Below are 15,515 nucleotides of genomic sequence, written 5' to 3' on the forward strand. Positions count from 1 at the left end.
AGCGTTGACGGCGTTACATTTTTATGAATAGAGGTAGCGTTGGCGCGTTGACGGGCGTTAGCGATACGGCGGCGTTACAATTTTAGTTCATTTTTTATTAAGTCAAAATTTTAGTTCATTTTTTATTAAGTCAATTTTTATTAAGTCAAAATTTTAGTTCATTTTTATTAAGTCAAAACTTTAGTTCTTTTTAAGTTGGCGACGGTACGGCGGCGTTACATTTTTATGAATAGAGGTAGCGTTGACGGCGTTGACGGCGTTAGCGGCAATGGTGACGACACCACGGCGACAACGACGAAGGAAACGAGCGCCGCGCGCGCAAGCGGGACGAAGAATCAAGGGCGGGCGCGCGACAGGACGTCTTGAGCAGCGGCGGCGGCGGCGTCACGGCGCGTGTCGAGGCTCGCGGAGAAGACGGGCCAAAACTTAACAAAATTTAAGTTTTTGTTAAGTTTTTATATATGAAGTTATAGTTAATTACAAAATTTTAAGTTTTTTGTTAAGTTGAAGTTATAGTTAATTTCAAAATTTTAAGTTTTTTTGTTAAGTTGAAGTTATAGTTAATTACAAAATTTTAAGTTTTTTGTTAAGTTGAAGTTATAGTTAATTACAAAATTTTAAGTTTTTTTTTGTTAAGTATATAGTTAAAATTAAAAATAACAAACATAACAAAAAAAAAGGAAAAAATCCGGACTAATTCTTGCAAATTTTAAAAACTGTTTTTTTTTTTGTTAATTTTTTTTCTAAAACTTCTTTTTGTTCGTCCTTTGGTGCGGCCGGTACGGTGCGGCGGCGGCGGTGCGCGTGCGGCCGGCGGCGCGGTCACGGCCGGTGGCCCAGAGGAGAAGCGCGGCGGCGTCAGTCACGGAGCGCCCGGCGGTCACGGTGATGCGCGCGCGCGGCGCGGTCAGGCGGCCGGGATCGAGAAGAGGAGGGGCCGGCGCGCAGGGCAGCGGCGCGCGGCGACACTACGGCCGGGCCGGCGACGGATCGAGAAGAGGAGGCGCGGGCGGCGGCGGCGGCGGCGGCGGCGGCGGTCACGGGCGGCGCGGCGAGACGTCGAGGGCGCACGGCGGCAGCCTGACGTCATGTATCATCAGTGCTATCTCGAGTCAATTGAATCATTCGAAAATGGACACCAAACACATCACGGGTAATATAATTCACATGATTCATTCAACAAAGTTTGGTACAATAAATTATTACACATCATTTCTTCCCTTGTGTCCCTGCTTGCTTACGATTGTGCCGTATCCATGGAGCATCCTCATCATTTAACTTAATGCTTGGGTCGGTGTTCACTTTGAAGGGCGGAATTTCAGCAAACATATTATAATCTTCTGACATGTCTGTCTTGTCCTCCACTCCCACGATGTTTCTTTTCCCTGAAAAAACAATGTGGCGCTTTGGATCATCGCATGATGTACTGATCGTTTTCTTATCTTTCCGTTTCCTCGGTTTGCTACTCATGTCCTTCACATAGAAAACCTGAGCGACATCTTTTGCTAGGACGAATGGTTCGTCAAGGTAACCAAGATTGTTGAAATCCACCATTGTCATTCCGTATTGCTGGTCCACCTTTACCCCACCTCCTGTTAGTTTGAACCATTTGCACCGGAACAAAGGGACCCTAAAGGAGGGTCCATAGTCAAGTTTCCATATCTCCTCTATGTAACCATAATATGTGACCTTTTGCCCATTCTCGGTTGCTGCATCAAAGCGGACACCACTGTTTTGGTTGGTGCTCTTTTTATCTTGGGCGATTGTGTAAAATGTATTCCCATTTATCTCGTACCCTTGGAAAGTCGTTATAGTCGAAGATGGTGTCTTGGCCAACATGTACAGCTGATCTACAACCTTATTGTCACTCATTAAATGTTTTCTCAACCAACTGCCGAAAGTCTCCATGTGGGCCTTCCTAATCCAGGATTCAGGCTTCCCAGGGTTGTCCGAGCGTAAAATATTCTTGTGTTTCTCAAAGTACTGAGCCACCAAGCTGGAATTGGTCGGAAGCGTGTGGTGTGCTTGATCGAGAGAATGGCCGTCCATACATATCATTGATTTCCTTCCGATCGTGCCTTTTCCACTTAGTCTCCCCTCGTGCCGCGATTGAGGAAGACCAATCGGCTTAAGGTCAGGAACAAAGTCAACACAAAACTCAATTACCTCCTCATTTCCATAGCCCTTGGCGATGCTTCCTTCTGGCCTAGCACGGTTACGAACATATTTCTTTAATATTCCCATGAACCTCTCGAAGGGGAACATATTGTGTAGAAATACAGGACCGAGAATGGAAATCTCATCGACTAGGTGAACCAGGAGGTGCGTCATAATATTGAAGAAGGATGGCGGGAACACCAACTCGAAACTGACAAGACATTGGATCACATCGTTACGTAACCGTGGTAGAACTTCTGGATTGATTACCTTCTGAGAGATTGCATTGAGGAATGCACATAGCTTCACAATGGCTACTCGAACATTTTCCGGCAGGAGCCCCCTCAAAGCAATCGGAAGCAATTGCGTCATAATCACGTGGCAGTCGTGAGACTTCAGGTTTTGGAACTTTTTCTCCGCCATGTTGATTATTCCCTTTATATTGGACGAGAATCCTGACGGGACCTTCATACTGCTCAGGCATTCAAAAAAGATGACCTTCTCTTCTTTGGTCGGTGCGTAGCTGGCACGACCTTGAAACCGTTCCGGATGCTGGTCATCGGGTCTTTCAAACTTTGCTGGTCCTGCCGTGCTTCCTTTGTATCATTTGACTTCCCATACACGCCCAAGAAGCTTAGGATGTTCACGCAAATATTCTTCGTAACGTGCATCACGTCGATTGCAGAGCGGACTTCTAGGACTTTCCAATATTCTAGCTCCCAGAATATAGATTTCTTCTTCCACATGGCTACGTGCCCGTCAGCTCCCTTCGAAACTGATTGTCCGCCAGGACCCTTTCCAAAGATGACTTTCAAATCCTTGACCATATCAAATACCTCAGCACCAGTGTGTTCCGCAGGCTTCGGCCGGTGATCTGCCTTGCCGTTGTAATGCTTGCCTTTCTTTCTTACTGGATGACCTTTCGGAAGAAATCGACGATGCCCAAGGTACACGTTCTTCTTACAATTTGGCAAATGTACACTTTCAGTCTCATGTAAGCAGTGCGTGCATGCATTGTATCCCTTATTTGACAGTCCCGAAAGGTTACTAAGAGCAGGCCAATCGTTGATGGTTACGAAAAGCAACGCTCGTAGGTCAAATTCCTCTTCTTTGTGCTCATCCCACACACGGACACCAGGTCTGCCCCACAGCTGTAAAAGTTCATCAACTAATGGCCTTAGGTACACATCGATGTCGTTGCCGGGTTGCTTCGGACCTTGGATGAGCACTGGCATCATAATGAACTTCCGCTTCATGCACAACCAAGGAGGAAGGTTGTAGATGCATAGAGTCACGGGCCAGGTACTATGGCTGGAGCTCTGCTCGCCAAAAGGATTCATGCCATCCGTACTTAGACCAAATCTTATGTTCCTTGCGTCATTGCAAAATCTTTGAACTCTCTGTCGATCTTTCTCCATTGCGTTCCATCTGCGGGGTGTCTCAAATACCCGTCCGACTTACGGTCCTCTTTGTGCCATCGCAACAACTTGGAATGCTCTTTGTTCCTGAACAGACGTTTCAACCTTGTTATTATAGGAGAATACAACATAACCTTTGCGGGAACCCTCTTCATGGGTTTCTGGCCCTCAACAACGTCGTCACCAGGGTCATCGCCTCTGAACTTATAACGAAAAGACGAGCATCCCGGGCATGCATTCAAATACTCGTATTCACCGCGCTCGAGGATGCACTCGTTGATGCATGCATGTATCTTCAGAACCTCTAAACCTAGAGGGCAGACAACCTTCTTTGCTTCGTACGTAGTGGCGGGCAACTCGTTATTCTTTGGAAACATATTCTTCAACATTTTCAGCAAGTTTTCAAATGCCGAGTCAGCTACACCTGCCTGTGCCTTCCATCTCAGCAAATCCAGTGTGCAGCCCAGCTTTTTCAGACCATCGTCGCATCCGGGGTACAGCGCCTTCCTGTGATCCTCTAACATGCGATCCAAATTCTCCCTCTCTTTTTCAGTTTCGCAGCGTCTCCGTGCATCAGCAATGGTCCGACCAAGATCATCAACGGGATCATCACGTGCCTCTTCTTCACCTTCCCCTTCACCTTCAGCATCCTCCATGAAAGTATCACCGAAATGAGCAAGATAGCTTTCATCGATGAAATCATCCCCTTCTTCATCTTCTTCCATTATAACCCCTCTTTCTCCATGCTTGGTCCAACAATTATAGCTTGGCATGAAACCGTGCCGAAGCAGGTGCATGTGAACATCTCTTGAGGAAGAGTAACCATTCTGATTCTTACATTTAACACATGGACAGATAACAAAACCCCCCTGCTTGTTCGCATTAGCCACTACGAGGAAATCTTTCAAACCCGCACTGAACTCGCCGGAGAGTCGGTTACCGTACATCCATTGTCGATTCATCTGCATTATTATAATATAAAATATATAATTAACCATCATGCATTTGTTAAACTAACTAGCTACAAACAATATAAATTAAACAATGAACTACACACACATGCACATTTTATCAACGACACATCAAAGGTTCAAGTTGCTAACCGCGATCGAGGAGGAAAAAATAAATGAGAAAGCTCAAGTGTGGCTCCAACACTTCATATCATGTTTGTTTCATGCTCTTGGGGCATTTCATCAAACACCTTATGTGCATAAGAGGAACCAAAAGCAAACCTAACACCCACTTGTGAAGCTTGTGAAGAGAATGGCACCAAATGGCTAAGTGTTGGCTGCTGCGTGGGTATATTTAGGGGAGGGGCTTTAGTCCCGGTTGGCCTGGCCAACCGCGACTAAAGGCCTTCGGGCACCTTTAGTCGCGGTTGGCCTGGCCAACCGCGACTAAAGACCCCCACGTGCACCGGCTGGCCACCGAGCGCCCTGGGCCCAGGCCTTTGGTCGCGGTTCGCCTCCCGAACCGCGACTAAAGGTACCATTAGTCGCGGTTCCTGAAGCTTCGCGACTTATGGGGCTCACCCGAAGCCTGTTTTTCCACCAGTGTAGTGTGTAGAATTACCTGCAATAGCACACTTGCTCCATGGTAGTTCTTGAGAACGGCATGTGTACATAGTGTTGCTCAGTACCAGCATGCAAAGGTGCAGAGTTTGCTCTGTCCATTGAGTAAGCCAGCTTGCCAATACTTCAATTTATTAAGGCTGATCTTTTTCATCGAAGTAGATTCAGGAGCAGAGCTCAGCCAAGACATGAAGTAGTATTACAATCGGCAGCAGCGCAAGGGCGCAAACGCAAGTAGCGGACTAATGGATATAGGATCTAGACTCCCTACACATACATGAATGAACAGATCCAACTCCATCAACGTTGAAAACGCAAATCCACATCAAGGAAAAAATGGGGAGAGCAAATCCAGACCGGAGAAGTAAAATAAACCAAGATGAGATCCAATTTCAGTTCGCTGCCTCAATTCTTGACGCCGGCGGCCGCGTACGTGAGGAAAAATCGCCCTTCTCCCACTACCTAATCCCCTTTCCTGTTGCCTCCTCTACGCCCTTCTCTCAGCAGCGAGCGCCTACGACCGCCCTCAACAACGGCAGCGAGAGCCTCGAGCAGTAGATCGGGCGACCTCGTTGCTCTTGTCCCCCTCAACCTTGGCCATGAATTCATCGTTCCTGGTTTTCCCCATCCACCATGGCCACGAACAAAGGTGAGAGGACATGCGGGATGGATGGTCCCCGCCTCTCCGGGTGGACTCTGGCGGGGCGGGCGGCAGAGGTATGTGATGGTGGCGCTGGAAGGAGCAGAGATAGAAGCGCCGACGAAGGAAAGTGCAGGGGACGGACCAAACCAGTGCGAGTTCTTTCCAGGACGAACCGTTTTTTCCTAGGCGGTGGCATCTGGTGTAATTTAGATCAAAACTAAGGGCAATAAAAAACGGACCAACAAGAAACTCTTTTGCTTTTATTATTAGGTATAGACTAGGACAATGCCCGCGCGTTGCTGCGGCAGAGTAAAATATGTTGACTTCAGAATATGAACAATGTATTTCTGCCCGGGTGTAGATGATTCTGGTTGAACAAAAAAATTGAAAAGAAATGCAAATAAATTCAAAAAAACTGAAATTTTTGTACAGTTAATATGAACAAGTGTTATAACTGCACCCCAAAAATCTCCGGAAAAAGACACATGTAGTTGTCTGTGTAAAAAAGACAAAATGATGTTCCAAACAACACCACATTTTGTTTTTCTGCACAGACCACTACATATGTCTTTTCTCGGAGATTTTTGGTGTGCAGTTAGGACTCTTGTTTATGTTCATTCTCCAAAATTTTCAGATTTTTTTAAATTTTTTTGCTTTTTTAAAAAAAGTTTCAACCACGAGGATCTACACCCAAGTTCAGAACTGATTTTTTTTTTGTCAAAATAGAAATAAAATATTGCTCTAACAGAATTGCAGAATAAGCTAAATTTTTACAGTGATGCATAAACAAGAAAGTTTGCACGGTAACTGCAGGAAAAGAACAACTTAGATCCTTCCCCTTGACACTAAAGCTTATGTGTAGCAGCGAATCAGCACGATGTGTGAAAAGAAAAAGATATGGAGCTGAAAAAAAAAGAGTGCCAGAGTTAGCACCTCATGTGATTCAAAAATATTATGCACAGATGCATAAGCCTCTTGTATTCGCTAAACAAATAAATGCTTGAAGCTAGAACGAACAAACGTTATGTGCAAAGATGCGCACGCCTCTTGTATAGTATTCGCTAGAAATACATGCATGAAACTAAGCTAAGCTAGCACCTGACGTGACTGAAAAAACGTGATGTAGAAAGTTGCACACACCTCGTCCGCGTCCCTGGCATCCAGATGTCAGATGTGGGACGACCACCATGGAGTCCCTGCAAAGTTCAGGACCTCGTCTGTCGTCTGCGACAGAGACTTTCTAAATTTCGTGGACGTTGACTATGGCCGTAAGCAGAAGTTGGAGTGGAGACTGCGTGTGTCCTGCACGCAGAGCCGCCGGCTGCCCTGCATATTGGGGCCCTACCTGAGCTGTGGCCCGCCCGCCGTCCGCACTTGTCCTCACTTGTAAGTTGTATCCAGAGATCGAACTCGACGACGCAACATGATGCCAATTAATGGTTGATGAGACGAAGCTAGCTACCAACCCAGCACAACACCAGATCTTGTTGGTCTCCACGCGGTAGTAATAGCGGGCGGTGGAGGCAACGTCGATCACCGCGGGGGAGATCGAACTTGACGACAGCCTATTCCGACATGGTAGATGCCCATTGATAGAGCGCCGGAGATTGAACTCGACGACTGCGGAGATAGATATAGATATATGCCCTATTTTGGGCAAATTTGTACATAGCCCTATTTTGGGCAAATAACTAACAAAAGAAGCCCATATATGGGCTTTAAAATTTAAACGAAAAACCCTCTATTAGGGTTTGGTCGGCGGCGCGGTGGCCGCCGGTGCGCCGCCTAGCCCCTGTGGGCGTCGTCGTCGTCGTGGACGACGTCCCCGGGCGGCGAGGCACTGTTGTGGCTCGACCGCGCCGGGGACTCCGGCCACGGAGATCACAGGGCCTCCTCCCAGGCCGAGTGGGGGTCCGGAGCGACCCGAGGATGCGGCGGCGCACGCAGCGGCGCCTCCCACGAGGCGGCTGCCGCCTCTCTGCCCAGCGCGGCGCACAGCCTCCCGGCGCCGCCGCTGCTCCTCCGCGCGGCGCTGGCCTCCTGCCGCCGCTGCTCCTCGCGGCGCTCCTCGTCGGCGCGGCGCCTGGCCTCCTCCCACCGCGCCGCTTCCTCCTCCTCCCGTCGCGCCTGGCGGGCCTGGGCGTAGAGCTCCCAGAGCTCGGCTTCCTCCTCCGCCACCCGCGCCGCTTCCTCCATCTCGGAGGTTCGAATGGCCGCATGGAGGTGCGGCCATTTCGCGTCCTCCTCCGCCGCCGAGATGAGCAGCGCGGCGCGGAGGTCCGGGTCCTCCTCCGAGGACTCGGGCTTGGGCTCGAGCAGCAGCGGCGTCGGTTGCGGCAATGCCGCGCCGCCGCGGGCGGCCTCTCCGATGTGGAGGCAGCCTCGGTTTCCGAAGGATTGTCGCAGCGCCGGCGGACGATGGCGGATGCTGCTCGCCTCGTCGTCGTTGGCTCCGGGAGCGAAAACTCGCTTCGGGGCCATGGCGGCGGTTTCGCTGCGGGAGTGGAGTGGGGACTGGAGTGGAGGGTCAGATCCCCTCCAGTCCCCATTTAATACCCTCCTGGGTCACCGACAGGTGGGCCCAAAGGAGACGAGGCGACGGATGCCCGGACGCGAGCGGACGGCGCGTGCCATCCGCGGCCACGCAAACCTAGCCCAGATTTGGGCCCCTGGTTTGCGTCGTTCCGGACGCCGCGGCCGTCCGCTTTTGCGGTGCGTCCCCGCGTTGGGCCGGGATTTTGTCCGGCTCGACCCATCCGAACGCGCGGGCGCGGGATGGGTCGCCCCGTTGAAGATACCCTTACACTGTTACACATATGTGAAGGAACTCGCCCAACTTGACATCCGCCACATGTCCGCCACAAGGAGGCCATCAAGTTAATTGCCGCCACCAGATCGATCTACATAGCTATTGCTGATCTGTAGCACTTGAGCCATGGTTTCTGTGCGAACAAACTCTTTTCATAGCTCAGCACTCCACCCGGAGATCGAGCATGCTTACCATCACTAGTGGAAAACAGGCCTAATGTCGCGGGTCATACGACCCTTTTGTCGCGGGCGGACAGCCGCGACAACGGAGGTGTCGCGGGTCTCTTACAACCCGCGACATAAGGTCCACCACGTGGCAGCCGCGGGTCGCGCAGGGGACAGGCCCTTTTCTCGCGGGCGGTATTACCACCCGCGACAAAAGGCCCTCTACGTGGCAAGCGCACAACGCTGCTGCTTTAGGGTTTGAGAGGTGCAGCACCCCCCCCCCCCCCCCCGCCACCCCCCGCCATTCGAAAATAAAAGTTGGATATATTTGTACGCTACTAGATCAGTGGTACACGTTCATTCATTATATATATATAGATCGATTAAACAAATGTTGGAAGCAAAAGTCGATTCCCCTTACATGTAGATTCCCCTTACATATATATATACATTTAGCTCACGATCGACAAGCGGTACTAACGACCGTCTATTTGGAGGTAGAGCATCTATTTGGACTAAACAAGCCTTTGTTGTTTAGTACTTCTCTAACCAAAAGTCCCGCCAGTTCCTCCGCAATTCCTAGTAGGTGTTCCTTTGGTTGGAGTCTGTCCCGCATGTAGTCGACCTATATACGAAAATGAGATGAGTATGACTATATCAATCTTGATAACGAAATATTGACGATAATAAATAAAATTTGTGAGTGTTATTGCTTACGTTGAATTTATTGTTGTTCTGCCTCTCAGTGGTTAACATGCGAATGGACTCGGAAACGTAGTATCCACATAGATTCGTCCCTTCTGGCTGCTGAGGGCACGGTACAGGAGTAAATGTTAGCTTCTCTGCCCAGGTACTCTGCTTATGATGGTTCTTGAAAGCTGTCCAAGCCCTGCCAGGTAAAAGAATGATTGAATGAGTAGATAATTACTTGATATCTCACGAAAGATATAGCGCGGCGATGAAGGAAATTACACTTGGAGCAACTTCTGCAAGTCGCTGAACCCGTCCACGCCTCTACTCAGTGGGTCTCTTACTTCAACTATTCCCTTATCAGGTTGAATGTCTAGTAGAATCCAGTGGAAGCTGCACATGTTATATACGTCAGGAATTACACTTAACATCGAGTAAGAAAAATTGGATGTGCATAAAAGATCATTAAGACTCTCACTCGTAGTTGTAAGGAAACAATATTGAATCACAGAAATATTGCTCCCCCAAAAACCTTAGTAGGTTTCCCCCCGTATCTTCGCGGTTATGCTTTACCGTTTCAACATGTATTTTATCTGGGTCCATAAACCCAATATTGATAATATTATTACTTTTGCATTCACTGATCTTCAGTCTGCATAATAGAGAACACATAAGATATAATGAGTATATGCAATGAGAACGAACACGAACTGAATGAAAATGAACTTATATGTAGTTAAAAACTTACAAGCAATAGCAACTCATGAGAGATTTGTCGAGGGCTTCTAAATTGAATAACTGCCAGAGTTCAGTCATCTCAATATGGATCTCCTCCTTTCGGTAGTAATATTCCCATGGTATAGTCGCCACGATGTACATTATGTTCTCCTTGCATGCATCAAGGTACCACTGATGCAAATTCCGCATATGTGTTGGCAGTTTATGCAGCTGCTCTGTGCTGACCAAGTCGGCCCCGTAGACAAATTTAGGAGCTATATGAGCAGTGGGTAGTGCAACATCTGCTGCATACATCAAATCCTCCACGGTAACGTCACAGGCAGCCGCTAGCTTTGCAGCTTCTTCCATATCGAAACCACCCTGATTGTGGTACAGCTTGGGAACATTAAACACTTTGAGTGCTGGGATCGATTGTTTGGGCTGATCTCCGAGGAGGGGAACTTCCTTTCTCTTTTTTCCTTTTGTCATTTGCTTGGCCTTGAGGGGTGCAGTTGTTGAACTTGACTTCTTCTCGGCTGCACTTCTAGCTGATGATTTGCTCGTGGTAGCAATATCCTTCTTCTTACCCTTGTCATCCTTGTTCTTCTTAGCCTTTTCATTCTCGCTCTTGTCATCAATTACCTTCGCAAGAGTGCGTGTATAGTCATCCTTCTTCTAGTGTAACTCATACTGCGATGGTGTGTTCAGAAAACTAGTAGCATATGCTATTTGCTTCTTTGTGTATGGCTCTGGCGCAGGAGGTTTTGGCTTATGGAAATGATCATAGTTGTATTTCTTAACAATGGCATCATTTTCCTCCGGGGTACGATCGTAAGGACGGGGGGAGGAACCTTTGGTACTTTTGGGAGGGGCGACTTCTTGCGGACAGGACTCTTGAAACGCTTCCGGCTGGGTGCATTCCGAGTCTTAGTGGGCGGCACTGATTTTTGAATGTCACTCCGACATTCGCGGGTACCACCGGTTGGCCTTCCGGTGATATAGCTTCAATTGTGAAGTGGTCTTTTTTGGTCAACTTCTTTGCCGGGCCTCGTTTCTCTATCTTATCTTCGGAGGCCTAAGAGAATACATATAGAATTGCATTAATGCCTCTATACTAATGCCTCAATACATATGTACATATAGAATTCCATTAATACCTCGTCATGACCGGAGCCGTCGGCTTCTCCGTCACCGGAGCCGTCGGCTTCTCCATGACCGGAGCCGTCGGCTTCTCCATGACCGGAGCCGTCGGCTTCTCCATGACCGGAGCCGCGGGCTTCTCGGTCGGCTTCTGTACCATCGCGGATTATGTCCGCGAACATGTCTTCATGTTCCAAGTCCCGTTCGAATGGATTCATTGTTTCTGCAAAAGAATTAAATCGATAAGTACATGTTCTAACCCTAACCCTAATCAAACACAAACCAAACCCTAATCCTAATCGGCGACACGTGTTTGCGAGAGGGAGAGGGTGTCGGCGACGCTTGTTTGTGAGAGGGAGAGGGTGTCGGCGACGCTTGTTTGCGAGAGGGAGAGGGTGTCGGCGACGCGTGTTTGCGAGAAGGAGAGGGAGCACGGGACGAGGACGATTGCGCGAGAGGGAGAGGAGAGGGCCGGTGTCGGCGTCGAGGGTGTTTGCGAGAGGTAGAGGAGAGGGAGAGAGAGGGGAGTTGCAGCGTCGAGTGATCGCGAGAGGGAGAGGGAGCGATTGCGCGAGAGGGAGAGGAGAGGGCCGGTGTCGGCGTCGGGGGTGTTGGCGAGAGGGAGTCGAGAGCGATTAATTTTAAACTAACTATAACTAAATACACTAACTAAATACATATACTAAAAAACTAAACTAAATACATATACTAACTAACTAACTATTAAACTAACTACTAATTACATAAAACAAATGAAATAAAAACTAAAACCTAAAACTATACTAACAAATCCTAAAACTATACTGACAAAACCTAAAACTATACTAACAAAACCTAAAACTATACTAACTAAAACTATACTAACTATACTAATTAAACTATACTAACCATACTAATTACTAACATAAAATAATTAACTATACAAACAAACTATACAAAAAAAATATACAAAAAAACAAAAAAAAACGAGCTCCAGCTCGGCAGAGGCAGCGGGGGTGCCGGCCGGCGGCGCGCTACCTTTGCAGCGGTGCCGAGGCGCGGCGGCGCGTCTAGGCGGCGGCGGCCGAGGCGGCGGCCCGGCCGAGGCGTTGGCGGCGGCGCTGCAGCCGAGGCGCCACGGCAGAGGAGGCGCGCGGCGATGGAGAGCGTCGGCGGAGGAGCGCGCAGGCGTCGGCGGCGACGGAGCGTCGGCGGAGGAGCGCGCGAACGGCGGCTGCGGGCGTCGGCGGCGGCGGCGGCGCAATTCGGCAGCCTGGCGGCGCAAAAACTAGGGTTGGCCTCCTGGTCGTCGCGGGTTCTGGCTTGGCCCGCGCCGCGCGGAGGTTATATACTGGGGGGGTCTTTTGTCGCGGGTAGTGGCTCAACCCGCGACAAAAGGGGGTCTTTGTCGCGGGTTGAGCCACCACCCGCGACAAAAGGCCCTTTTGGCCGATCCGTGCGCTCCGCATCCAACGGCTCAGGCCCTTTTAATCCAACGGCCTGGAGCCGTTGGACAAGGATCAGCTCTGTTTTTTTTTCTTTTTTCTTTTTTTCTTTTTTGTTTTTTTCTTATTTCAATAACTTTTAAATAGTAAATCAAATAGAAAAGTGTTATATATGAAAATTTGTCAGAAAAATACAATGAACATGAATATAACTGATGCGTGTAGTTGACACGTCCGTTGGGAACCCCAAGAGGAAGGTGTGATGCGCACAGCGGCAAGTTTCTCTCAGTAAGAAACCAAGGTTTAATCGAACCAGTAGGAGTCAAGAAGCACGTTGAAGGTTGATGGCGGCGGGATGTAGTGCGGCGCAACACCAGAGATTCCGGCACCAACGTGGAACCTGCACAACACAACCAAAGTACTTTGCCCCAACGAAACATTGAGGTTGTCAATCTCACCGGCTTGCTGTAACAAAGGATTAACCGTATTGTGTGGAAGATGATTGTTTGCAGAAAACAAGAGAACAAGATGCAGTAGATTGTATGCGATGTAAAGAATAGGACCGGGGTCCACAGTTCACTAGAGGTGTCTCTCCCATAAGATAAACAGCATGTTGGGTGAACAAATTACATTTGGGCAATTGACAAATAGAGAGGGCATGACCATGCACATACATATTATGATGAGTATAGTGAGATTTAATTGGGCATTACGACAAAGTACATAGACCGCTATCCAGCATGCATCTATGCCTAAAAAGTCCACCTTCAGGTTATCATCCGAACCCCCTCCAGTATTAAGTTGTTAACAACAGACAATTGTATTAAGTATTGCGCGTAATGTAATCAGTGACTACATCCTCGAACATAGCACCAATGTTTTATCCCTAGTGGCAACAGCACATCCATAACCTTAGAGGTTCTTGTCACTCCTCCAGATTCACGGAGACATGAACCCACTATCGAGCATAAATACTCCCTCTTGTAGTTACTAGCATCAACTTGGCCAGAGCATCTACTAATAACGGAGAGCATGCAAGATCATAAACAACACATAGACATAACTTTGATAATCAACATAACAAGTATTCTCTATTCATCGGATCCCAACAAACGCAACATATAGAATTACAGATAGATGATCTTGATCATGTTAGGCAGCTCACAAGATCCAACAATGAAGCACAATGAGGAGAAGACAACCATCTAGCTACTGCTATGGACCCATAGTCCAGGGGTGAACTACTCACTCATCACTCCGGAGGCGACCATGGCGGTGAAGAGTCCTCCGGGAGATGAATCCCCTCTCCGGCAGGGTGCCGGAGGAGATCTCCAGAATCCCCCGAGATGGGATTGGCGGCGGCGGCGTCTCAGTAAGGTTTTCTGTATCGTGGCTCTCGGTACTGGGGGTTTCGCGACGAAGGCTATTTGTAGGCGGAAGGGCAGGTCAAGAGGCGGCACGAGGGGCCCACACTACAGGTCGGCGCGGCCAGGGCTTGGGCCGCGCCGCCCTAGGGTGTGGCCACCTCGTGGCCCCACTTCGTCTCCTCTTCGGTCTTCTGGAAGCTTCATGGCAAAATAGGACCCTGGGCGTTGATTTCGTCCAATTCCGAGAATATTTCGTTACTAGGATTTCTGAAACCAAAAACAGCAGAAAACAGCAACTGGCTCTTCGGCATCTTGTTAATAGGTTAGTTCCAGAAAATGCACGAATATGACATAAAGTGTGCATAAAACATGTAGATATTATCAATAATGTGGCATGGAACACAAGAAATTATCGATACGTCGGAGACGTATCAGCATCCCCAAGCTTAGTTCTGCTCGTCCCGAGCAGGTAAAACGATAACAAAGATAATTTCTGGAGTGACATGCCATCATAACCTTGATCATACTATTTGTAAACATATGTAATGAATGCAGCGATCAAAACAATGTAAATGACATGAGTAAACAAGTGAATCATATAGCAAAGACTTTTCATGAATAGTACTTCAAGACAAGCATCAATAAGTCTTGCATAAGAGTTAACTCATAAAGCAATAAATCAAAGTAAAGGTATTGAAGCAACACAAAGGAAGATTAAGTTTCAGCGGTTGCTTTCAACTTATAACATGTATATCTCATGGATAATCGTCAACATAGAGTAATATAATAAGTGCAATATGCAAGTATGTAGGAATCAATGCACAGTTCACACAAGTGTTTGCTTCTTGAGGTGGAGAGAAATAGGTGAACTGACTCAACATAAAAGTAAAAAGAATGGTCCTTCAAAGAGGAAAGCATCGATTGCTATATTTGTGCTAGAGCTTTTATTTTGAAAACATGAAACAATTTTGTCAACGGTAGTAATAAAGCATATGAGTTATGTAAATTATATCTTACAAGTTGCAAGCCTCATGCATAGTATACTAATAGTGCCCGCACCTTGTCCTAATTAGCTTGGACTACCGGATCATCGCAATACACATGTTTTAACCAAGTGTCACAATGGGGTACCTCCATGCCGCCTGTACAAAGGTCTAAGGAGAAAGCTCGCATTTTGGATTTCTCGCTTTTGATTATTCTTAACTTAGACATCCATACCGGGACAACATGGACAACAGATAATGGACTCCTCTTTAATGCATAAGCATGTGGCAACAATTATTATTCTCATATGAGATTGAGGATATATGTCCAAAACTGAAACTTCCACCATGAATCATGGCTTTAGTTAGCGGCCCAATGTTCTTCTCTAACAATATGTATGCTCCAACCATTAAGGTGGTAGATCTCTCTTA

General features: G+C 47.8%; 1 protein-coding gene across 1 annotated transcript in view; it reads right to left on the reverse strand.

Annotated features, from left to right (window-relative positions):
* Nucleotides 1-858: 858 nt before the first annotated feature.
* Nucleotides 859-15,515, reverse strand: part of LOC127310165 (F-box protein At3g49450-like) — a 37,285-nt gene continuing 22,628 nt past the window's right edge. Inside the window, exon 2 of the mRNA XM_071822362.1 lies at nucleotides 859-1,080. Coding sequence (XP_071678463.1) covers nucleotides 859-1,080 — 222 coding nt within the window. The remainder of the gene's footprint in view (nucleotides 1,081-15,515) is intronic.

The sequence above is a fragment of the Lolium perenne genome, chromosome 6 (genome assembly GCF_019359855.2).
Source record: "Lolium perenne isolate Kyuss_39 chromosome 6, Kyuss_2.0, whole genome shotgun sequence".
In the NCBI taxonomy this organism is placed as follows: Eukaryota; Viridiplantae; Streptophyta; class Magnoliopsida; order Poales; family Poaceae; genus Lolium; species Lolium perenne.